This window comes from Dermacentor andersoni, chromosome 2, assembly GCF_023375885.2.
Source record: "Dermacentor andersoni chromosome 2, qqDerAnde1_hic_scaffold, whole genome shotgun sequence".
NCBI classification, from domain to species: Eukaryota; Metazoa; Arthropoda; class Arachnida; order Ixodida; family Ixodidae; genus Dermacentor; species Dermacentor andersoni.
The window spans coordinates 62577111-62603378 of NC_092815.1; the positions used below are offsets into that span (position 1 = coordinate 62577111).

At 44.4% G+C, this 26268-nt stretch overlaps 1 protein-coding gene across 3 annotated transcripts in view; it reads left to right on the forward strand.

The window, feature by feature from the left end:
- Window positions 1–26268, forward strand: part of LOC126542216 (synaptogenesis protein syg-2-like) — a 291341-nt gene that overhangs the window by 251694 nt on the left and 13379 nt on the right. The window contains exons 6-10 of one of the 3 annotated variants that reach the window (XM_050189174.3): window positions 801–1091; window positions 2289–2597; window positions 11925–12224; window positions 13157–13285; window positions 14094–14121. In XM_050189174.3, coding sequence (XP_050045131.1) covers window positions 801–1091; window positions 2289–2597; window positions 11925–12224; window positions 13157–13285; window positions 14094–14121 — 1057 coding nt within the window. The remainder of the gene's footprint in view (window positions 1–800; window positions 1092–2288; window positions 2598–11924; window positions 12225–13156; window positions 13286–14093; window positions 14122–26268) is intronic. The other 2 variants (XM_050189175.3, XM_055077078.2) reach the window with 2 other exon arrangements.

The window sequence follows — 26268 nt, forward strand, 5'->3', positions numbered from 1 at the left end:
GCTCGTTCTCATTTCCTCGCCGGATATATTTGCGAATATATCTGCGTACATAACTTATGCGTACATACATGCGTAATATATCTGTGTACACTGGGCTTTTGCACCGATAGACAATTTGCTGCTGACGGCTTGGAGACAACTAGGTAGCTGGGTATGTGCCACCGGGTATGTGTAACTAAATATGCGCCTATTCTTGACAAATGCCTCATAACGCCAGTGGTTCAAGGAATGTGAAGCCGAAATATATTCAGATTTGTGTGATACTTCTCTCTGCATACACCTCTCATCGGCACTCTTTTCTCGACACGCATGAAATACGCCATCGTCCTCATCATGTAAACAAGTAATAGCTGCAGATGACGAGGCTTTGCTCGTGTCGTCCAGTTCTGCTGCGACCTCGCTAACTCAAACTTCGAGTCATTTAAATCCCAACATTACGCTGCACCCACGCTTTTTTTTACCTTTACTTTGCGTAGCCGAGGTGCTTCCGCGTGACATTACGTGGTATTACAGTGATAGACTGATGGCGAGCTTATAGGTGCTGTTTATCGCAATTAAAACAAGAGAAAATCAGCCAGTCTTGCGTACTGAGACCTGCCCAGGAGTCACCGTCCTTAGACAGGCCATGTATCGGTTGACAGTACGCCGACCTTTCTCTAATACCTGCCCAGGCTTCACCGTCTTTAGACAGGCCAAGTATTCGCTGACAGTAGGTCGGCCCTTCTCTAACAATTCCACTCACTTTGCAGGAGCACATCAATGTGGTTAACTTGCTGTTAAACGTACGTGTCGGCACGCAGACAAACCGGTGGTGCAGCTGCGGTTGGGAAGCGGCCTCAGTCCGTCCAACATCCACGAGGGCATCGACATCTACTTCGAGTGCAGTGTGCGCTCCAACCCACCGGTGAGCGAGGTCTCGTGGACCTTCGATGGTCGGGACCTCCACACGGATGGCGCCCGAGGCATTATCGTCAGCAACCAGTCACTCGCACTGCGCTCGGTCAACCGTACCAACAGCGGGTTCTACGCCTGCCACGCTGCCAACTCGGAAGGTGAAGCCGAGAGCAACCGTCTACAGCTCAGGGTTCTGCGTGAGTTTTGATGTTCAGTATCATGCCACTCTTGATGAAGTCCACGTTCGCTAATTTTCAGACGGTGTTCAGCAGCAAGTTCTACGTAGCGTATTTAGTTATGACGGTATAGATGATATCTGGAAATTATTCAGCTTTATATACGTAAATAAAGTAAACAATCAATTCTATTTGAAAACTCAAATAGAACAAAGGAAGCAGTTCCCTACTTCAATTACATATACACGTAGAAGTGTAGTTTGTAAGAAATTGTTAATGTTTTTGGTTATATTTGAATTGATTTAGACAATGTTAGTGAATGCTGGCAATAGTACGTATATTCAGAGCTGAAAATGTATGGATTTGGGCATAAAACGTTGTCATATTTAAAGTAAGCCTCACTGATCCCTCCCTACGATTCATTTGACTTGCTAATATGTGGATTAACACTTGGCAGGTACATAAGTTTGCTTGGTTAGTTCAGGTTTTATTTATGCTGTTCGGAGACACAACAAAAAAATTGCTAGTTTTACCCGAACGCGAAGAATTGAAAGCGAAAGCATGGTTTAGCGTGACACTGAAGGCATCTCAGGAGGCTGGCGTAACGAGCGTGCCAGTAGCGTTTCAGACGTCGCCCCTCGATGGCGCACGAGATGGAATTAATGTACTCAGGGGCATTAGATTAACGGAAACACACACAAATACACAAACGCTGCTCGGCGCCGGCGGCGCTCTCTGCGCATTCCAGTTTGACTTTGGCTGAGCTTGAAGGTCAGATTTACAGAAACTGACGTTTCATGGGTTTTTACCTGGAATAGTAGAACTATCGCTATAAAAAGTGAGACTAGGCTGGCAACTTCATCCTCTAGGCAAGAAAGAGGGCCCGTGGTTACGCTCGCACACAGACGCCGGCACGCACGAACGCGTGCTCTGCCCAGCGGTGTGCGGCACCTGTAAAGCGTGCATTCTAGCACATATGCTGCTATTGCAACAAAGCCTTCTTTCAAAAAAAAAAAAAAAAAAAGAAAATGCTTGGCGATTAATGCAACATTTCCAATTTGAATGATTCTTCATGTTTTTTCAATCACCCCGCCAGTGTAGACTCGACTGCTTGCCGGCGTGTGACCATTTTAATTTGTTTTCTTTCTTTTTTATACTCTTCCTGCCACCTCTGACGCTTATCGCTTCCCGTGGGGTCGTCGTACGATGTACCTGCAGATTCACCAGTGTGCCAGTCGGGCCACCGGCAGCATTCGCACTCGGTGGCGAAGCACGAGACGGTTGAGGTGGAATGTGATGTGGAGGCGGACCCAAACAACGTCACCTTCTCGTGGACCTTCCACCAGGCGCATCGCACCGCTGCGCTGTCACCGAACTCCAGCTTCTCGACACCACCGGGGGCACCGCTGCGCTCGGTGCTACGCTACACACCACGTTCGGACACCGACTACGGCACGCTCTACTGTCGCGCACGCAATGCCATCGGCGACAGCCTCGAACCTTGCATCTTCCAGATACACCCCGTCGGTGAGTATTCCTTCTTGCACTCACGAGCAGTATTCTTGAGTGAGGTAAGCTGCCTTTCGTAAGCTAGAGAGTACATACGGCATGCACTCTCCAGCCATGAAGGGAGGCTTACCGATACGCTTAAAAATGTATTTAATTAATAAATCAGACGGGGACTAAAGTATAGGGCTTAAGCATAGAGAATAACGAAGAAGTTTGGGAAAGCTAAGAAGTTGAGAAGTTAGTTTTCGTTCACCTTGTGATTTGCTATATACAGCTGAGTAAAATCAAAAACACTATAGAATGCACCTGACAAGGACACAAGTGGCCTCGTCGGTTGTTTCTTATTGTGTTAATAATTTCACGTGGTTGTTCTCAGCCCATTACACGATAAAAGAAGAATCCAAGAACCACGCAGTCAGCAATGGAGCCGAAAAGGATAGGCGTAACTTGAAGGGAAAGCAATACGCTGGTATGGCATCAGAGAACAAATGCATATAGCTGATATTCCAGTTTGCATTAAGAGCAAGGGGTCAACTAGTGCTGGTCATGTAATGCGTAGAGAAGAAAATCGGTGGTGTTATAGAGTGACAGCATGGGTGTAAAAGGACGACAGGGTATTGAGTGGCTTGATGAAAATAGAACATTCAAAGGGACAGGACAAGGTCAGCTGACGTAATGCGTGGGAAATCGGAGGTCTCTTCATGAGGAACGCATTTGCCCTGCCAGGGACATGATTGTCTCATCGGGTTGATGATTATAAAAAAATGTACCAACCATCAAGTCCTGTTGGGAATAGTCACCATACCTGAAAGTGGCTAGAAAATCCAAACACAAAGCTCGCTTTGAAGTCTGAGTTGCATAGCGTACAGCGCTACACAACCGCAATTATTATGGGCACTTCAATTTGGTTATTTCTTATTCCGAAGATAATTGATTTTGTTTTGAATTCTCGCTTTTATATACTCGTGATAAGAACTTGATTGTGGGTAGTAAGTCATACATACTTAGCTCAACTTGCGTGGCCCACGTAACTTCAGAAGTTATCCACCGTATACGTAAATGTATTCCACGGAAGTGCAAAGCGTTCCGCTTACTATTTTTTTCAAAATGCCTGGCACGCGCAGTTTTGTACAAGAGCGAGTGGTGCGACAACGCATTTAGTAGTTAATTTGGTGACATATATATATTTTTTTAAACTGTTGCTCCTGCAAGAGTCTCTGCTGAGTGCACTGCACTTTTTACTGCTCCGCTTGAATACGAGAACAACGAAATTTAGTGCGTAGGACTGTATATCAGGTGACCTGCACAAGGTGGCCACCCTCACGTTTGAGGGTGTTGAGGGTGGCCACAAGGTGGCCACCCTCATTTTTGAACCCAGGGCTGTGTACTAGGAGATAGAAGGCGAAGGGAAGGTTGGCAGAGGCGGTCTCACCAGATAATGCACTGAAGTCCTGCTTCTAGGTATTCTTGCGCAATGTCCAGCATATCGTGTTAGTCAATCAAGACGTGTGGAGAAGTGTAGTCGCAGAATCTCGCAAATCCAGTTTTTTGTTATTGTAACTTTCGCTGTAAGATAAAATAAAAAAATTGCAAATTTAATTTTATGCTGTTGTTGCAAGTGCTCTAATAAAATATAAATTAACTAACGAGTTATTTAGAAATCGGATACACGATCTGGTGAATCTGAAGCAGAAAGAAAATACGAATGGCTGCGTTTATACTTCGGTTTATTGCTCCAGATATTGACGTCTACAATATCGGTTCATTTACGCCCTTCTTATCAATAGAAATGAACTTCACTCTGATTTGCTGTAGTACAGAGTGACGAAATAATTCCGCGGATTAAGCCAGCATCCTTGGTTCGATGAAATTTAATTTTTTTTTCTTTGCAATGACAGTAATATCTCTCTAGGAGCAAGTAGATAAATGAGTTGCTACATTAAAAATTGTCTGATGCTTGTTACAACTTGATAACATCAAATAAATTTGAGGTCGCTTCAAGTTTGTGCTACTACTAGTATAGTGCTCACAAATTATCAATGATGCGAGCAGCTTTCTACATGCTCTTTCGTTTTTAGAATATTGCGCGAAGTACAAGGGTGTCGGGTAACTATGCTTCGCGCTCCTTACACTGCAGTCCTCAGATAGACAGCTCAAACGAGACAAAATTATATTGCTGGAAAGTGGCACCTCTGCGTTTACTGAAAAATCACGCACAGCACCAGATGCTGGACAAGTAGTAAAAGTAAAATAAGTAACGACGCTGACCGAAATTGCGTGGGCAAAGGAAAGAAAAGAAAAATAAGATCTGAATATGGCGGTGCCGCGCTAGGGAAAACACCTTCTGATCACGTTGCCAACAGCTCCCTCTCTGTCCCAACACTCTCTCCTTCACTCTTCTCAAGCTGGCGAGAAGCAGGAACGGGGCACTGGTAATGGGGACATGTTCAGCGGAGCTGTCCTTTCCAAGAGGCCAGGGATCGAACACGCAACCCTTGGCGTCGTATGGCTGGAGGCTCTAGCGCTTTTACGACCTCTCCTATTCTTAACTTGGCTTGCAGGCGGTCCCTGAAGTGACCTCCTTTTTCCCGCTTCCCTCGCAACCACATAGCAGCCGAGCTGCCGGGGTTTCTTTACGATCGACCGATCGAACAGTGCTAAAGTGTTTCACCGAGTAGAGACCAGGTGCCAGCGTCTGTAGAAACAAAAAACTGAAAAGCAGAGAAAAGACAGAACTAAAGTAAATGCATTTCTGCCGAGTCGTAAGCTCAGGACGAGGCAAGATCTGGCGCGCGAGGACAGGTTCGGAAAGAAAAGTAATAGCTGGTTGGGAGCAGCTGTTCAACAGAGCGGTCTTGACGTCGAGGACGATGGTTATTTGATGGTCTGGATCATTCCCGTTACAAAAAAGCAGACATAAAAAATAAAATCCGGAGCAGGCAAAAAGCGAAGTAAAGGCCGCTCATCTGGCTGAAAGGAAATGGAGTGAAGATGCAGACCCTGCCATATCTCCCCACATGTGCCTTCATAGCACCAGTTTGTTTAGTCTTGCCATTATGTGTCGCTTAACCTAGGAGCATCAGGTAACCCGATTGCAATTAAGGAATGCTTAGATAATCAGAGAAAAATTGAATGATGACCCGTCTAAATATTATTTATTTATTTATTTATTTATTTATTTATTTATTTTGTTGGTTAGTTAGCTAGTTAGTTAGTTTGTTAGTTAGTTAGGCTATATTTTTAATGTCTCAAATGAAAACCTTCGTAGAAAACAAAATACATCACACATCGAGGCAATTATCTACAAGGAAATCGACGCAAAAGACCTCTTCATGACAGCTGACTAGGGGCGGTATAACGTAAAACTATTCCAATATGTTCTTTTTGCAATGTCCTGACGTCAAATTTGCGTAACCGCCGACGCAAGCTTCAGGCAGTTACCCGCGGGGCTGTCTGGACAAACCAATCAAACGCTCTCCTCGTTCATAGGAGGTCACTTTTCTATGCTTGAAAAACAAATAACACTGACTACACTGAGCGGCTTGTCTTATCTAATTGGCTCACAAGAGCCGAGGAGCACGCTCAAGTGGAGAGGGAATCGATGGGGCAGAGCCAGCGCACTGAAAATAGATAACCGGATGAAGAGCGTGGCGCCGGCGTCTGCGATTGCTCCGCTTTGTCTTACTTAGCTTGCGGTGGCTCGTCGACAATCGCGGCGGCATGCAACGGAAGCTTAAGAATGACGTTAAAACGGATCCTCAGCAAAGAAGAGTTGGCAAAACGAGGTCGTAAACGTGCCGAAAGTTCTGCAAAACGTTACACGGCCACGCAAAATGTTTTATTACATGCAAATAAACCCATGCTCTCCGGCAGATGCGAGTAGCCAGCACCTCAGCGATCGGCGGCAGCCATATATTATTTCTTTCGGAACGGGCCAGCCTGCGGCTATTCAGAAGAAAATTCAGTTTCGTTCGGTATATTTATGCGTCTTTCACGCGTACACGCCACTTTGACGGCGTGAATTTTTGCGGTTTTGTGACGTCGCGGGACAGGCAGGTGAAGTGGGTGCAGCCCGAAAACTTTTGACCAATCGCGGAGGGCTAATGATGAAAAGGCATCAAATGAGAAATAATAATTTTCCTTTTGTTCGGTCAAATTATGCATAATCACTGTGTACACGTCATATCAGATGGGGAGCTATCGCGGTTTTCGTGACATCGCGTGAGAGACAGGTGAAGTGGGGGTGGTCCAATAAAGTTTTGACCAATCACGGAGGGCTGACTGCAGATTCGGAATAGAAAAGTTTGGAATAGTTTTACCTTATAGCACCCTAGGCCTTGTTACAAAACGCTACACGCAGCACTGCAGACAATTTGTAGTCGAATCTGAAACATTCGGCGCATTACATGTGTAGCTCTAGTATAACACACAAGTGAAAACAGGATACAATAAATGGCAAACAGTCTACAAGAAACACGAACAAGCTCAAATCAAGTTCATTTCTACAGAAATATTAGAAGAATACCTAACTCAGGCATGTAGTAATAAAAATATGCAACATGCATTCAGTTATTTGACCCTATTTCAGCATTTAACCCTATTTCTGTGGCCTTACTAGTTCCCGCACAATAATAAGCCTTCATTCGCGTTCAAATGTGACATTAAGTTACGCAGTACTGAAATCGCCGGGTGTTTAAGACGAGCGAGTGGTAAAATATTAGCGCAGTGTTGTAGTTATAATTCAGAGTTTACGTGGTATTCATTTCCTCTAAACATGAGACTTGTTGGCACATGAGACGTCACAGTTTACATAGACGTAATAAATTTCAGACATAATCGAGTAGGGAGAGTATGACTGAAATAAATAAAAGACGTATGTACTAGGTGAGGTCCATTTTTTTTTCACGTTAATAGTAAATCTCGATATTACGTTAAACACGGCTTCACGTTTAAAGTTCGACACTAGTTCTGGGCTTTGGTTACCAACATAGCCATAAATAGCCATAGCAGTCAGCTTATTCAAAATGTTCGCAGTGCAGTACAACGTCGCAACATATACGAGCGAATAAAAAAGATCGTCGAAAGACCGACATGTTGAAAGCGGCGTGATCGTAAGGAGTTGCTTCGTTCCCGTGCATAGCCGACTCCGTTGCCAAATTTGTTACAGCAACGAAATTATAGATTCCGTAAGAAACTAAGATAAATGTAGTGGGCGGCTCCACGAATGTTTCGATTATGTTGCAAGACCATGTCCAACAAGCACTTTAGAGCTATGTATTATGGGAAATTGAAAGCAACATGCAAATAAGGAGAAAAAGTGCGTAGTGTGCCTCAGGTACGAGAGAAATGCTCAGTTTAATAGGTAACACTGCCATGCAGTGTGCACAAATGATTATCAGAATTATTGTTCTACTTTCGGTTTCCAAACACATAGACAAAAAAAACAATAACACCGTTGAAATGTCCTCAATCCTCACTAGAAATATTAGAGCAGTCATTTATGCGGCGTCGATAATGATCATTAACACAAATTAGGTGCGTGCAATTTGAAGGAGCAATAGGCTTTCAGCAAGGTTCTCCGATTTGTTCTCTCTTGCGCAAACCATGTGCAAACCCTACTCACAAATTATACAGTGCGTGCACTCTGTTATACCTTTGCCGCACGATGCATTTCCCTACGCTTGATATAATTTTTTGCTTTTGCGAACAAGGCACACCCAAACAACTGACCACGTGACTCGAAAATTTTTAAATGAAGGCTCGAGACGCCTGGCAGAAATCAAAGCGCCATTTCGAACACCCATGTATCTTGTCTTAAAAGTTCCTAGTAATGCTTTTTTTTGTTTGTTTGTTTCCTAAGAGTCTAAGCGGAGGCCGAGACAATAGACGAACAATGCCTGGCGGTGGTCCGGCCCGCATTATATAAACACACAACAATTTAGCATTACCGACTTGGGGAGACATGTTATGCATACTTGATTGATTTATTTTATTTATGAAATACTGCGCACTCGTGTTCACAGCAGGGAGGGCGACTTATGGTATATACAATAATACATACAATGAAAATAATATTGACGAAACGAACAAAACCATTAAATAACAAGATTCGGATGTGTATTCGAGTATACAATTCCATTCAGCTAGGGTTAGAGAAAAAGAAATCACACACCTGTATGTGCGCGTTCTTGCAAAGTAAGGGGTTAATGCATCATCTCTGCGGTGGCGTGTAGTTTTGCTTGATAACTGCGATAAATATTCATATGGGTCAAGGGATAAATTCTTCGTGTGAAGTAATTTAAGGAACTCGTGTCGGTTTCTTTCTTCTAAGCTCGAGTGGTTCAGTGTTCTTAATTTCTATAAGTACGGCGGGAAATCAGGGGCCCTATAACTTAAAACTATTCCAATATGTTTCTATTCCAATCCCATGACGTCAAATTTGCGTAACCGCCGACGCAAGCATCGGGCGGTGACCCGCAGTGTTGTCTGAACAGACCAACCAAACGCTCTCCTCGTTCATAGGAGGTCACTTTTGTTTGCTTGAAAAACGAATAACATTGCCTACACTGAACGGCTCGTCTTATCTAATTGGCTGACAAGAGGCGTTGAGCACGCTCAAGTGGAGAAGGATTTGATGGGGCCGAGCCACTGCACTGAAAATAGATAACCGGATGAAGAGGGTAGTGCCGGCGTCTGCGATTGGTCCGCTTTCCCTTACTTAGCGTGCGGTGGTTAGTCGGAAATCGCGGCGGTATGCAACGGAAGCTTAATAATGACGCTAAAAGGGATCCTCAGCAAAGAAGAATTGGCAGAACGAGGTCGTAAACGTGCCGAAAGTGCTCGAAAACGTTACACGGCCTCACAAAAAGTTTTATCATACGCAAATAAAGCCATGCTCTCCGGCAGGTTTGAGTAGCCAGTGCCTGAGCGACCGGCGGCAGCAATCTTTTATTCCTTTCGGAACGGGGCAGCCTGCGGCTATTCAGGGCCGCTATTTTGTAGCGATGCCTTATGCCTTATTCTATGCTATTCTTATCATACACCACACAGGGCCGCCTGATCCCGTTGATAATGTGGGCAGACCGTCGCTCTGACCACTGGCCAAGCGCGAAAAGCCGGAAATAGCAAAGAATGGGAAAAGGCATCGCTACAAAATACCGTCCCAGAAGACAATTCAATTTTGTTCGCCATATTAATGTATCTTCAACGCGTACACGTCACTTTGACGCGTGAGTTTTTGCGGTTTTGTGACGCGCGTGACAGGCAGGTGAAGTGGGAGCAGCCCGAAAACTTTTGGCCAATAGCCGTGGGTTAATGGCAAAAAGGCGTCGAATCAGAAATAACTATTTTTCTTTTGTTTGGTCAAATTATGCATAATCGTTGTGTACACGTCATAGCAGATTGGGAGCTATCGCAGATTTCATGACGTCGCGTGACAGACAGGTGAGTGGGGGTAGTCCAAAAAGTTTTTGACCAATCACGGAGTGCTGATTGCAGAATTGGAATAGAAAAGTTTGCAATTGCTTTACGTTATAGCGCCCCAGATCTCAAAAAAAATTTTACTGTAAGTCTGACCGCTTTTCTCTGAATTCTCTAGAGACTATTGACATTAGTTTTTGCGTATGGATCCCAAACTATACATGCATATTCCAGCTTAGGTGTAATTAAGGAGAGTTCGCATAGCATTTTAACCTTAGATGGTACTTTTTTAAGTTTGTGTTTCAAAAGGCATAGTTTTCTGAAGGCTGATGCGCAAGAGTTAGTTATGCGATGGTTCTATGATAGCGTGTGTTAAAAGGCCACTCCTCGGTATTTATAAGTAGTGAACTCATGAGGAGGTGATGAATCTAACTTACAGGTATAAAGCAGGGATGTTTTTTTATGCGTCATTCGCAGCAGTACACTTTTATCTTTATTTAGTGTCATTCCCCAGTACCTGCACCGCCCGCGCAAGAATATTATTTTCACTACAACATAAACTAGTTTGATCATGGATAGAAATAATCTCTTTGAAGAGTACACAATTATCGGCAAATAATCTAACCTGCACACCACTTTCAATCGTGTTGACAATATCATTTATAGAAGAAAAAGAAGAGGACCAAGGACACTGCTATGGAGAACACCCGATGTGAATGGAAGGCTGCCCAATTTTTTTACATTTATCTCAAAAATTATTTGCGGTTAGGCAAATAAGCAGAAAACCAAGAGATTGATATCTGAGGGATTGCTGCATTTTCAACTTTTATAATTATTTATTATGTGGGACTGTATCAAATGCCTTACGGAAGTTAAGGATAATTATATCTGTCTGTCTGTTCTTGTCAAGGGCTGATGCAAAGGAATGAACTACAATGAGCAGCTGTGCCCAATGTTAGCTAAAATGGAATACTTTTCTACGTATTTGGTTATGCGTTTTGCTATGACATGTTCGATGAGTTGGCAGCATAACGACGGTAAAGGAAAAGGACGGTAATTTTCAATAAGTAGACGGTCTCCCTTTTTATAAATTGGTGCGATTCGGGCTCTCCTCCAATCGCGCGGTAATTCAGACAACAATAATAAATCATGAAATATTATAACAAGGAAGAAACGGAAGCACAACTTAAAATAATTAACAATCGTTCATTGTTATCAATGAGCATTAACAAAACTGTGAGAGCGAGATTAAGAACATACAAATTACACTTGACTCATATAATTGAGCTAAGAAACACAACAGTATTAAGGACAGCGAGATGAACCTTATTTGTATGTATTCACGCATACATGTTCGCTAGAATAATCTTATTAGGAGACAAATAAAATCGGCGTACACACAACTATAATGCGAAGAACACAGGACAGGTCATGAAAGCGCAAAATGATTGTAATGTTAAGGAACATTCGGCAATTGAACATACCAATTTATTTATTATGCGGCGACGTGTGCATTCGTTTTTGAATCAAATGAAGGATTTCAACTAATCAAACATTACATCCATTTTGTTTGTTATTATCCTTATGTTAAAGCTGAGAGTATGGCAGCCATAATTTGTTCCGATTGCAGGCATTTTAAGCTCAGGATTCTGAATTGCATGTGAAACCGGTGTGTTAGCTGTTAGAGCATATACCTGCTTTCTATGCCTGTACTGTAGTAGTTCAAAGCAACGTACCTGACCAGGTACGTTACTTTGTATGTCATAAATAATGGCCGTGTTCCTAAATATCATGCATCTCCTCGTAATGTTCAAACAATCTCAAAATGTTCTTTTCGTAAGATAATTACTTTGTTGTACTTGTTTTATGGGAAAACGCAAGTCATTCCTGTACTTTATAACAAAGCCAACTTCCTGTTCCCTCTAGGTCCGCCAGTAACGCCTTTCAACTGCAGCGTAGAGGAAGTGACGTCGGAAGGCGTACACGTCGTGTGTCAGCGCAGCGGGGCAGGACAGCAGCAGACGTTTTTGTTAGAGCTGCAGGATGGCCAGAGCACACCCATTGTGACAAACTTCACCTCCGGCCAGCCCAGTTTCCGCGTCCACTCATTGAGGCCAGCCACGCGCTACCAGATGGCGCTGTACGGCATCAACGCCAACGGCCGCAGCGAGCCCGTCCATTTGACCGTGTTCACGCTGCCTGTGGGCAGGGGACTGGTCAGCAAAGGTGGATACAAGTTTGCTCATAATATTGCACTGCTCAATAAAGAACACCGCTTCTAGGAACTAAGAAATCAAGATGCACGTTGTCATGCAATTAAATTACGAGAGCAACTGCATGAGGCATTGCAGTTCACTGCAACTTATGCGGGCAGGTAAGATACGATAAAACTATCGGTTCGTTCCTAAACGAAGATATATTCATGGCCCACTTGCGTAAATTTTTTTCGAGAAGTGTTTTCAAAATGTTTCGTTCCATATCAGTAACTGTTCTTTCTACACTTTAAATTGTAGTGTTTCTATTTTTGGTTTTTCACTGGCCAGCAAGTTTTTGCACTGAGACATAATTCTCCACCGAAGCAAGGGATTATTTGCCACAAGTTCTGGCACATTCTACTGTACAATTACTGACAGTGTGTACGATCTTTGTACTATGCAAATACACCACATACACTACTACATAATTCAGCTATGAGCTCTTTGATGTTGATTTGTTTGTATAAGGTGTGAATGCGAAGGGACAACCAGAACGGAGGGCACACTTACTGTTTATTATCACTGAACGCGCACAAATAAGGCCTGCTGCTATCGTTATGTCATCATTTAATTTGTGTCCGTAATAACATAAATGAAGTATTTTATATTTTGTCACCAGTACATTAGCAAGCAGCGCAGATGGAAGTAGACAGCGCCCGAATATATATTCACCTTTTCTTCCGACGAAGAGATAATAAAATAATGTCACCATACAAATAAAAGAAATATTTGTCCAGTCTTCTGTAACCGCAAAATTTATGTGGAGAGTGCAGAATTGGTGAAATAAAAGAATAAAAGTGTATTGTCTCAACCTTGATACGACATGCCGGTGAAATAACTCGGGATGTTATTGCCCCTGAATCCCGGCGCTCGGCCAACCCGTCTTTCTCACTTTGCTCGCAGCAGACACAGAGTGGTCCCTAGGGTCTACCACGCTGTGGGCAGCCGCGCTAAGCGCCGTGGCCGCCTTCCTCATCGTATTCATCGCGCTTACGCTTGGCAAGTTCAGGCGGAAGATCCTCTTCAACCGAGGTGAGGTTCAGCTCCTCTGGGCTGGGATCCTACGCGATCATGACCGGTTCTGCGCAAACACACTTTCCCATGCTGTGAGGTGAATATTATAAACATCACCTTTAAGCGCTGACCTCTCGCGCCCTTTCAGTTAGGAGAATAGATGACAGTTTGTTGGAACATAACAGCTCATTAATCCTTCCTCAGTTTTGTTCATTAAAACCCCGCGCTGCCATAAAATTGGATGAGCTTTCCAATCACGGAAGTGACTGTCACTGAATAAAGGCAGCGTGAAAGAAAACAAACTAAATAATAATTTATATCTCGAAAATGAAATGGCACCAAGACTTCGGGGCCAAGTGTGATAAACAAATAAAGAAAAAAAAACCTTCAGTGGGAAGTTTCGCATGCAGGAAAAGGAGATCTGGCGCAGCAGCCGACCAGCTTCACTATATGAGGCTGGTGACACAGCGACCTCTAAGAGTCAGTACGGAACACTACCGAAGCAATTGACGTCAGCGCTAGAAGGCTTACTATTAAAGCCTTCTGATGTTACTCCACCTTGTAGTGCACACAGAGAGAAAGATAGGGGGAATAAGATATGAAAGACCTCTTGAAGGGATTCAATGAACAAAGAGGCGCACCTACTTTTTTGTACATGCGAATTCAAAAGCTGATGCGGCTTCATTTCAAAGTAAATCCTCGTTATGTGACGTAATCACCACAACACATAATAGCTGTTCTTGTTTTATTCCTTCATGAGACATGTTAGCGAGTTCTAACTAGGCAAAGCACGTTCACGTTCGTGTTTTTATTTCTGTGCATGCAGCTCAAAACGTTTGGAACAGGAATGAAAGGTGAGTACATCCGCGTGTGTGTTGATGTTGAGTTTGTCTTGTCATAACAGTAAACTGAAGTAATATTGAAGTGTTGATGAGTGTCGTTGAGTGAACAGTAGTTTTGAACCGCACGCATACGAAGCATTGAACATAATAGCGTCTCCATGAGCATCTATTTTTATCCAGAGGCGAATATACTTGCCCGGCATTGGTTAGTCACTTTCTCAAGACCAAGCTCAAATTTCTTTCTTACTTTTTTGCTAGTATTATTTCTTGCTGATGAGCTTGAAAAAAGTGACGACGCAAAGGGTGTAAGACGTTTTTGTTAAAAGAAGTTATACATTGCAAAAAAGAAAGCAAACAAAAGCACTGCTCGGGTCAAATACCCTCAATAGGAGGAATTTGGATGAAAAATAAAAATGACAAACTATGAAATAACGATGAGTGGGAATTAACAATCGAGTATCGTAGTAATTTATCCGTCATGTAAGCCGGATATCTGCTGTTCCTGGACGTTACATTATTTTTGCTACTGAGGTACCTAATTGTCGATCGTTGCCCGAAAAGTACAAGAGAAGTACCTGCGTTTAACAGAATGTAATCCCGCGAGTATTTGCACCTGTCTCCGGTGCACCACCGCGGCTGACACGCGTCCACTTTTTGAACGGTTTCGTGTGCTCGTAACCACCGCATGGAATAGAGTCACATTAAAAAATTATGGTATAACTCTCACATACAATATTATGCGAATACTAGAATACCTGCCGGCGTAGATGTAAGCAGCAAAGTTGGCAGCGACATCTTTCGACGGCGTATTGTACTAAGGAAGCAAAAATTTTATTGCAATGTCCGATTGCAATTCATTCGCCTGTTAGTAGCAGCGTCGAGGCAGAAACGTTCATCCGGTAGTCACGTTTCCGCCTTTGGTTTATGTGAAAGGAATATCGTGCCAAAATCACGACGATTTCTGAATCGCTAGGCTACCTCGTCATCCGCAACTTTGCTATTGCAACAGTGCGAACAAGAGGAAAATTTCGCAGGTGGCTAAACTGGTATTTGAACCCATGGCACTGAAGCAATGTCCATTTGCGAGTAAAGCGTGCTAACTACTGAGCCATTGCACAACAAGGGTGGTGGGCATACAGTGCAAAGTTTTCTACACAGTTTCCTAGAATAATTAGTAGCAGGAACTCCAGTGCTGTTATCGTTCAGCCACGATGGGAATGATCGTTAGCACACGGATTTCTCTAATCTCCGTGTGTTGTGCCTGCCTTCACTGACCTAAAAGGTAAAACAATGTATACTGTTCTTTCAATGTTGTGATCTATGCTTACACATAGATCACAACGTGCGGGTGTCTTCTGCTCGGGCTCTACCGGCAACGTGGTGGCGGTGGTGCAGCCTCTGATGCGTTGTAGCACCCTCCGCGAGGCGTCTCTATTAACTGTACCAAGTGGGCAGGCGTAGAAGGGAGAGGGAAGGGTAGGCGGTTTTTGGTTCACGTCGCAGGCACTTAGTTAGAAGAGGCACTGGTTGAACTCACCAAATAACGTACGTTACCATAGCGCATGCAAACCACAGAAACCCAATAACGTACGTAGTATGCGCAGTGAGGACGACGCTATAGTTTTACGTACGTAATGCGCTTACATCTCGTTGCAAATGCTATTCTGAAATGTATACTCTAAACCGCACCTACTGTCATCGCTGCATCTGAGCTTGTGACATGCTTCATGAATGTTGCTGCCAAGAAACGGACTTGGATCGACACTGAAATACACAGGCGCATATTTTTAAGGGCCGCCGAAAATTGACAGGCTTTGAACGAGGCTTGATCGGAGGCCCCTACGATACATAGTCATTTTCCTTCTTAGTTGCTCGCTGGGCTTTGTTATCAGTCACTGGGTGAAACAGTACTACGTATTATCTGTAATAATGAGAGGCAGTAAATTTCAGAGAACACAATTCCAGGTTTTTAGCACTTCCCCTTCGCAAGCTAGATTTATGAGGCAAAACTCGGGAGCAGGCGTGCGACAAGTTTGATGCAAGCAGCAGCTCCTGTGTGCTGCTGGTTTAAGCGATACAGATGCCGACAACTGGCACAAGATGCCACAGGCAGGACACGTGTAGACAGAAAGACGAGAGAAATGTGGAGAGAGAAAGAGGGAAGGCCTTTACGTGCGTTCTCGAGGCGACTAAAAAAGTTGCGGCTTCGACTTCGTCCTACAGGACGTGGAGGTCTGGAACGGGGCAACACCCGGAAGGCAACGTTTTGGACCGCATGGGGTTTTGGGGCCCATTATGCAAACGCGTGACGCAGCGAGGAAAACGCGTCAGACTAGGCGGCTAGAGCGGCAGGGCCAACGTGAGAGTGCTGCGATGGCCACGCGTACCCGAGTCATTAGGCGAGCGAGCGGTCATTTGAAGATTCGAGGCCCCGGTGTCCGTCCAGGCAAGGCGGCGGCGGGCGCGGCTTCACCGACGCTTAAATGGGCCGGAACAGAGCAAAGCGAATCTCCAGGGTGAGGCTCGGACCTCAGAGGAAAAGGGGTGAACGAAAACCGTAAGAGGAAATAGAGACGAAGGAGAAGAAGGGAGCGGATTGCCAGGCGCTTTTCCCGCCGGCGGCGGCTGTGACGGAAAGGCCCTAGGGACGCGCCTGTTGTGCCGACATTTTCTGGGGAAAAGAGAGGATGCGTCACGAGCGTTTGGATCACACACTCATCGGCGCCGCATTTTGTTTGCTTCTTCCTCTCTCTGTTATTATGTAACGTCTGCCTCTTGACGCCACAACGATGATGGTTTGTGGAAAGATGAGAAGATAGGTAAGCCCTCGCATTTAAGGCTTCAGTGGAATTTAGAGGAACAATAGTGTTGAAGCGATAACGGGTCCCTGCACTCTTCTTGTTTCGCCAGCTTTGCTTTTAAATCAGCCTGTTGAACGGAAGGGGCCCATACTGCTAGAGGCAAATAAAGGATAAAAATTGCATGCTACGCCCATCATTCCGTCCTCTTTGAAAGAGTAGGCCATCGTCGTCGTCGTCGTTATTGTATTACGTCTTTATCGTGAGCTTCACACAAGTCACATTAGGAAGAAAATGAAAACTATGTCAACTACTAACGATCGAACTTGTGCCCCGGTGAGTTTAAGAAGGTCGGACCTGAGCTAAGCACTGCGCAGCCGCGCATTGTTTCCGCTCGGCAGGTTCTTTGGTGTTTTGTGCGTCATACAGGCTCTTAGAGGGTTAATGTAGTTCGGTAAATGCACCAGGCAATACTACCGCCGGCAAAGCAGTCGCTGTATGCATCTGAATACAAAGAAGCTGCTGAGAAGAATTCACAGCTTTCTATTTCGCACCCGCTGCTTCTTTTCCGTCCACAATGTATTATTATAATTTTTGCCGAGGCAACTACGTTTTACTTGATCGTATGTATTTCCTTGTACGGCACACTGCAGGATACCGGATGGAAGGACGATTCTAGAAATCCGTCGTGCACATGGTCGTTAATATGACCGGAAAGCTCTGCAAGGGTTGCAGAGAGTAGTGTGTTGTTTGCTACTTTGAAATCAAACTCTAAGCTGTTTATTTCTGCTGACGTTCCCTTCCTGTTTGTCTGTTTCTTCATTTCTTTCTGTGCGAGGATATCAACTCCGTCTCATTTGCCTTTTTTATGACTCTGCTCAGCCGTTAAAGGACTCTGACATGAGCCAAATTTTGAGGAAACAACAACCACGTAGGTGCCCGCAGTGATCCGTCGGGTGCATTAATTCCCGTCCTACACCCGACGGACATTAATTTTGCACGGGGAAACTTAGAATCGCTGAAAGCTGTAACTTAAATCTGAAATTCTCATATCATCAACCAAGGCACAAAACACATAATTCCACCAGCTAACCCTGATTCTTAACCTCACCTATCCCTCCATTTCCAATTTTCCCTACCTAATACTCAATTAAATATACTCGTCACGTTTTACGCATATACCAACTGTACGGCCCCTTTTTCCATGTACACCTGTCCCCTCCCGCTTTTACTCATGTAACCCTCCTATTTGTTATTACGGTTACGGTACCCGATCCTCCTTCTTTTCTGTCTGTTTTTTTATTTTATTTGTTTGAAACACCCTCACCAGCACATTCCAAGGTCCCAGATTACAGGATACCTTTTTCGGCACGTCAGCCACACAGGGTGTCGCCACTGCTCTATACCGCCATGACGACGCCTACGTTGAACTACTACTGAGGCTAAGGTTTCTTGAAAGACCAAGCTACTGCTTTCCAGCTACCCCTTGCATTGCACCCCAGACTCCTTGTCGCCATCTTGACTCCTTCCAAATTACCCGACTCACTGCTGCTATACTACTCAAGTCATTCTTTCAAGTGATCTCTTTTTTGATCCTTTTTGTTACTTGCGCACTGACCGGTTGACCGGCTCTTCTAAAGCCACAAAAGCATGCTGCCAGCGACACCCATGCATGCTCCCTAACCTCTCCCACCCCCAACACCCTCCTGTGTCCTTCTTTTTCTTTTCTTGTTTTTTAAAAATATTTTTCCCTCTTGGTCTTTTTTTCCCGCTCTTTTCCCCTCGTCTTAGAAACCACACTTGCAGACGCCAGGCGACAGCGCTCATTTTCTTTGCCATCTCTCCCTTTACAATCAGCCGCCACCGACAACAACCGCTCGTGACTTCAACCTACTAACCCGTTAAAACTAACATGCCGAGGATGACGAGGCTACTTTTGACGAAGATGAGTCCTCCTATCGAAACGTTCGCTGGCCTTTCTGGGGCCCCTTATCCCTGTTTATAATTTTTATACCACAGTTGGACTGATTTTAAACACCCGACTGCAGCAAAGATGTAAACAAGTTATCATTTACGGTGTGTGCAGCGCATGGATGAATACAATGTCAATGGGAGTATAGGCTTACTTTATGCGAGACTTGGGTAAAGAAACTGAGATAAAAAAAAAAATTGGCGGGAATTGGAAGCGCGTCCTCATTGTTTCTGATTAGAGAGAACGATGTCTACGTAATGACATCCAACCGCCCGTCAGAAATTTAATACATTACCGTTTACGTTCCGTTATGGTGTAGCCACGTATATACACACTTCCAAGATAGTCCATTTGCATAAACATGCTCTCTATTTAACTTTTAACTTCTACAAGTCCAGTGAGCCTGCGTTGACAGGATACGGAGATGGTGAGCGAAAGATTTGTTACTTTCCACTTCGAGCAATCAAAGTAAAGCCATACTACATAACTTTGTTCGACTGCGTAACGCCAAAAATGTTTCTACCAAGACATAAACAAAAATTTAATAAAAAAACGCCTTGGTAACAGCAGCATGAAGTTGCCTTGCCCTTCGTCTTTGTTTCACGCAAATCACAAGCTTCTCTTTTTAATAACGATATATAGTAGATGCCCTCACATTAAAGCCTTCGTTGCCAGTGTGATCTTTATGATCCCATCGACTGGGACCACCATTTTCGTCTGCCAATGCTCCAAGACACCATCCTCGAATAAAAATGATTGTCTTCGCATGAAAAGTATAGGGAAGTCAGACATAAACGGCATGACGAACACAAGTAGTTGCAACCCCCTAACATTACCACAGTGCGTTCGTGCCAGACCATTTGCTGCGACTGCGCTATTCTGTGCCACGGGGCCCCCATCTACGAACCACAGGTACCCCAGTCATTCATTCCTCATGCGTGCCGGCCATCGAAATAGCGTACTTTTACCTGTTTCATTGAGGCACTCAGTAAATGTGTTTCGCGTGACGGCGTGCTCTCTCTTCTACGAATCGGGCATCCTCGTGGGATTGTTCTGGCTGCATAGTGAAGAGTTTGATGGCGAAGGGTTTACGTTCGAGATGTACACTTGACGCCAGTCTTAATAAAGATACTTAAACTGTGGTCAAACCCGGATTCCAGCAAACCTGTAAGCCAGAACCTCACTCACTCTTATTTTGGATGTCTGCAGCGTATGGGTGAACGCAATCACAAATTGATGATAACACGAAACGACTTTTGTTGTGTTTTCTTTTCATTGTGTTTATTCTACACTACAAACTTCGAAAGTGCGAACAAGCCAAATTTTCAGTTATTCAATGTTATAGAGTTTAACAGTTCGCTCTATAGAACTTTGTTTTTTTACTTGGCTGATTAACAGGGAAATTTAGTGCTTTGAACAGCTACAGTGAAGGACGAATGTTACGTGGTGATCGGTCGGAAAACTACGTTGGGCACCAATGTAGCAGCTACTGGTCATGTTTCTGCCTAGCATACTAGTACGTGAGCCAAACATGTCATCGTAACAGGGTAGTAAACATTTAAGTTTTCCTAGACGCTAGAGTTATGCTTTGTCCACGCAACCTTGAGCGATCTGAAAGCGCGTTTCCCCCTCTTGGCCGGCGGAGAAGGGAGGCTTCGTTCCGGCCGCGAAGCTCTCCACATCTCTGTAAGCTGCCTTGTGGATGTCTCGTGCTGAAGATGCCCTCTCGGTGAGCGCATATTTCACCCCTCATCTTTTAAGGGGTTCAATACATACAAGCATTTGTCTAGCAAACCAGACTTTTTTTCAAGGGAATTTTCCACGTCTCAGTAATTTCTCTCGTCGTATTCGAGTGCTGATTGCCGTGTTATAGTTTGTTAACGAAGCTTTCCCTCAAGTCTAAATATTTTAAGGCAGTTTTCCTAGCCTCTAAAGCCGCTCGAGTTCGCTCTTCTCCTTGAGCGGCCATTTTTCCTAGAAAGTATGCCTTCCAACTACTCCGCCCTTAAACTGGCTCTCTCAACTACTACACGCAGAGACAAAGCAACAGCGCGCGCATTAGATCCCATAGATGAGATGAATATTTACAATTAGTATTAGGGTTATAATTATATTCGAGTGCTGATTGCCGTGCTATCGTCTGCTAACGAAGCTTTCCCTCAAGTCTAAATATTTTAAGGCAGTTTGTCGTGTGCGTATCATGGCTACGCACGCTTATGTCGCATTCCGTTTCTCTACCACGGGTGCGCTTTAAAACCACGGCGCTGCAGTTTTTGCTTTTCTCTTCTTTCTTCTTCTCCGCCCTTAAACTGGCTCTCTTAACTGTACTACACGCAGAGACAAAGAAACAGCGCGCGCATTAGATCCCATAGATGAGATGAATATTTACAATTAGTATTAGGGTTATAATTATATTCGAGTGCTGATTGCCGTGCTATCGTCTGCTAACGAAGCTTTCCCTCAAGTCTAAATATTTTAAGGCAGTTTGTCGTGTGCGTATCATGGCTACGCACGCTTATATCGCATTCCGTTTCTCTACCACGGGTGCGCTTTAAAACCACGGCGCTGCAGTTTTTGCTTTTCTCTTCTTTCTTCTTCTCCGCCCTTAAACTGGCTCTCTTAACTGTACTACACGCAGAGACAAAGAAACAGCGCGCGCATGCGATACCATAGATGAGATGAATATATATATATATATATATATATATATATATATATATATATATATATATATATATAGAAAACTATCAGTCATAGCTCTCGTAGTATAGCCCTCTGGGCTGTTTCCTTTTTTTTTTTCGAAAGTAGTCCTATTAGGGTTATTATAATTACACGAAGGTATTTCGCCCTCATCAGCAGCAGTCCTTGGTATAGTTATTCTGGCGGCTAGCTTCCCACGCTATGCGTGCCGCCATCGCACCTGGTTAAGCTTTTCCTAGACGCTAGAGTTATGCTTTGTCCACGCAACCTTGAGCGATCTGAAAGCGCGTTTCCCCCTCTTGGCCGGCGGAGAAGGGAGGCTTCGTTCCGGCCGCGAAGCTCTCCACATCTCTGTAAGCTGCCTTGTGGATGTCTCGTGCTGAAGATGCCCTCTCGGTGAGCGCATATTTCACCCCTCATCTTTTAAGGGGTTCAATACATACAAGCATTTGTCTAGCAAACCAGACTTTTTTTCAAGGGAATTTTCCACGTCTCAGTAATTTCTCTCGTCGTATTCGAGTGCTGATTGCCGTGTTATAGTTTGTTAACGAAGCTTTCCCTCAAGTCTAAATATTTTAAGGCAGTTTTCCTAGCCTCTAAAGCCGCTCGAGTTCGCTCTTCTCCTTGAGCGGCCATTTTTCCTAGAAAGTATGCCTTCCAACTACTCCGCCCTTAAACTGGCTCTCTCAACTACTACACGCAGAGACAAAGCAACAGCGCGCGCATTAGATCCCATAGATGAGATGAATATTTACAATTAGTATTAGGGTTATAATTATATTCGAGTGCTGATTGCCGTGCTATCGTCTGCTAACGAAGCTTTCCCTCAAGTCTAAATATTTTAAGGCAGTTTGTCGTGTGCGTATCATGGCTACGCACGCTTATGTCGCATTCCGTTTCTCTACCACGGGTGCGCTTTAAAACCACGGCGCTGCAGTTTTTGCTTTTCTCTTCTTTCTTCTTCTCCGCCCTTAAACTGGCTCTCTTAACTGTACTACACGCAGAGACAAAGAAACAGCGCGCGCATTAGATCCCATAGATGAGATGAATATTTACAATTAGTATTAGAGTTATAATTATATTCGAGGGCTGATTGCCGTGCTATCGTTTGCTAACGAAGCTTTCCCTCAAGTCTAAATATTTTAAGGCAGTTTGTCGTGTGCGTATCATGGCTACGCACGCTTATGTCGCATTCCGTTTCTCTACCACGGGTGCGCCTTAAAACCACGGCGCTGCAGTTTTTGCTTTTCTCTTCTTTCTTCTTCTCCGCCCTTAAACTGGCTCTCTTAACTGTACTACACGCAGAGACAAAGAAACAGCGCGCGCATTAGATCCCATAGATGAGATGAATATTTACAATTAGTATTAGGGTTATAATTATATTCGAGTGCTGATTGCCGTGCTATCGTCTGCTAACGAAGCTTTCCCTCAAGTCTAAATATTTTAAGGCAGTTTGTCGTGTGCGTATCATGGCTACGCACGCTTATATCGCATTCCGTTTCTCTACCATGGGTGCGCTTTAAAACCACGGCGCTGCAGTTTTTGCTTTTCTCTTCTTTCTTCTTCTCCGCCCTTAAACTGGCTCTCTTAACTGTACTACACGCAGAGACAAAGAAACAGCGCGCGCATGCGATCCCATAGATGAGATGAATATATATATATATATATATATATATATATATATATATATATATATATATATATATAGAAAACTATCAGTCATAGCTCTCGTAGTATAGCCCTCTGGGCTGTTTCCTTTTTTTTTTTCGAAAGTAGTCCTATTAGGGTTATTATAATTACACGAAGGTATTTCGCCCTCATCAGCAGCAGTCCTTGGTATAGTTATTCTGGCGGCTAGCTTCCCACGCTATGCGTGCCGCCATCGCACCTGGTTAAGCTTTTCCTAGACGCTAGAGTTATGCTTTGTCCACGCAACCTTGAGCGATCTGAAAGCGCGTTTCCCCCTCTTGGCCGGCGGAGAAGGGAGGCTTCGTTCCGGCCGCGAAGCTCTCCACATCTCTGTAAGCTGCCTTGTGGATGTCTCGTGCTGAAGATGCCCTCTCGGTGAGCGCATATTTCACCCCTCATCTTTTAAGGGGTTCAATACATACAAGCATTTGTCTAGCAAACCAGACTTTTTTTCAAGGGAATTTTCCACGTCTCAGTAATTTCTCTCGTCGTATTCGAGTGCTGATTGCCGTGTTATAGTTTGTTAACGAAGCTTTCCCTCAAGTCTAAATATTTTAAGGCAGTTTTCCTAGCCTCTAAAGCCGCTCGAGTTCGCTCTTCTCCTTGAGCGGCCATTTTTCCTAGAAAGTATGCCTTCCAACTACTCCGCCCTTAAACTGGCTCTCTCAACTACTACACGCAGAGACAAAGCAACAGCGCGCGCATTAGATCCCATAGATGAGATGAATATTTACAATTAGTATTAGGGTTATAATTATATTCGAGTGCTGATTGCCGTGCTATCGTCTGCTAACGAAGCTTTCCCTCAAGTCTAAATATTTTAAGGCAGTTTGTCGTGTGCGTATCATGGCTACGCACGCTTATGTCGCATTCCGTTTCTCTACCACGGGTGCGCTTTAAAACCACGGCGCTGCAGTTTTTGCTTTTCTCTTCTTTCTTCTTCTCCGCCCTTAAACTGGCTCTCTTAACTGTACTACACGCAGAGACAAAGAAACAGCGCGCGCATTAGATCCCATAGATGAGATGAATATTTACAATTATTATTAGAGTTATAATTATATTCGAGTGCTGATTGCCGTGCTATCGTCTGCTAACGAAGCTTTCCCTCAAGTCTAAATATTTTAAGGCAGTTTGTCGTGTGCGTATCATGGCTACGCACGCTTATATCGCATTCCGTTTCTCTACCATGGGTGCGCTTTAAAACCACGGCGCTGCAGTTTTTGCTTTTCTCTTCTTTCTTCTTCTCCGACCTTAAACTGGCTCTCTTAACTGTACTACACGCAGAGACAAAGAAACAGCGCGCGCATGCGATCCCATAGATGAGATGAATATATATATATATATATATATATATAGAAAACTATCAGTCATAGCTCTCGTAGTATAGCCCTCTGGGCTGTTTCCTTTTTTTTTTTCGAAAGTAGTCCTATTAGGGTTATTATAATTACACGAAGGTATTTCGCCCTCATCAGCAGCAGTCCTTGGTATAGTTATTCTGGCGGCTAGCTTCCCACGCTATGCGTGCCGCCATCGCACCTGGTTAAGCTTTTCCTAGACGCTAGAGTTATGCTTTGTCCACGCAACCTTGAGCGATCTGAAAGCGCGTTTCCCCCTCTTGGCCGGCGGAGAAGGGAGGCTTCGTTCCGGCCGCGAAGCTCTCCACATCTCTGTAAGCTGCCTTGTGGATGTCTCGTGCTGAAGATGCCCTCTCGGTGAGCGCATATTTCACCCCTCATCTTTTAAGGGGTTCAATACATACAAGCATTTGTCTAGCAAACCAGACTTTTTTTCAAGGGAATTTTCCACGTCTCAGTAATTTCTCTCGTCGTATTCGAGTGCTGATTGCCGTGTTATAGTTTGTTAACGAAGCTTTCCCTCAAGTCTAAATATTTTAAGGCAGTTTTCCTAGCCTCTAAAGCCGCTCGAGTTCGCTCTTCTCCTTGAGCGGCCATTTTTCCTAGAAAGTATGCCTTCCAACTACCGACCACCGCGGACAACATGAGTCTCTTTCCACGTAAGTGTGAGGCTCGGAGCAGGAGCTGCGGCGCTTGAAAGTAGCCTGGGGCCTGACGAACCAACCGACTGAGCTATCTTTCCGGCCAACATCGAAGGGTCACGAGTTCAAATCACCTGTTATGTTCCTTTTTTTTTCCGCCCCTTTTTCTGTTTTTTTTTCTTTCTTTTAATGTCTTTGCCTTTATTTTATCACTGTACGGGAACCCTCCTAAAAAAAAAAAAAAGAAAGATATATATCTTCAAATATGTATGGCCTCACACTCACATGTGCAGGTCATAAATGCCAGGTTCTCTAGCCGAGTGCCATCCATGCGGTATAACCGAGCTCAGATTATTCCACCTTGACTGACCAAGTAGGGCACCACTGTAGGTTAAATTAGGCGTACAACTCCTGCGGGACCCGCCGTGGTTGCTCAGTGGTTATGGTGTTAGACTGCTGAGCACGAGGTCGCGGGATCAGACCCCGACCACGACGGCCGCATTTCGATGGGGGCGAAATGCGAAAACACCCGTGTACTTAGAATTAGGTGCACGTTAAAGAACCCCAGGTGGTCGAAATTTTCGGAGTCCTCCACTACGGCGTGCATAATCAGAAAGTGGTTTTGTCACGTAAAACCCCATAAATTAATTTTTAATTTAACTCCTACGGGGACGGTAGAGTATCTGTCTCCAGTGCAAGAGGACCGTGATTCAAATCCCGGTGCCGCGCTATTCTCCACCGGAAAATACAAAAAAAAAAACCGTGTGTTGAGAAAATTGCACAAACAGGCCTGGAGTGCGGCCTGATCCCGGTGACCAGAACCGGTAACGCACTCTCTCACCAGAGCAGGATTGGCCACCCTGGTGCAGTACTTGGCCACAACCTCCTATATGAATACAACAATCGAACCCCGGCACTCAGTCCCCAGCAGCCGCGAAGCAACTGACCACGGCGGCGGTCAGATCTGTGACGCTGCAGAGGGTGCTAAGAATACCTGGCTCCGG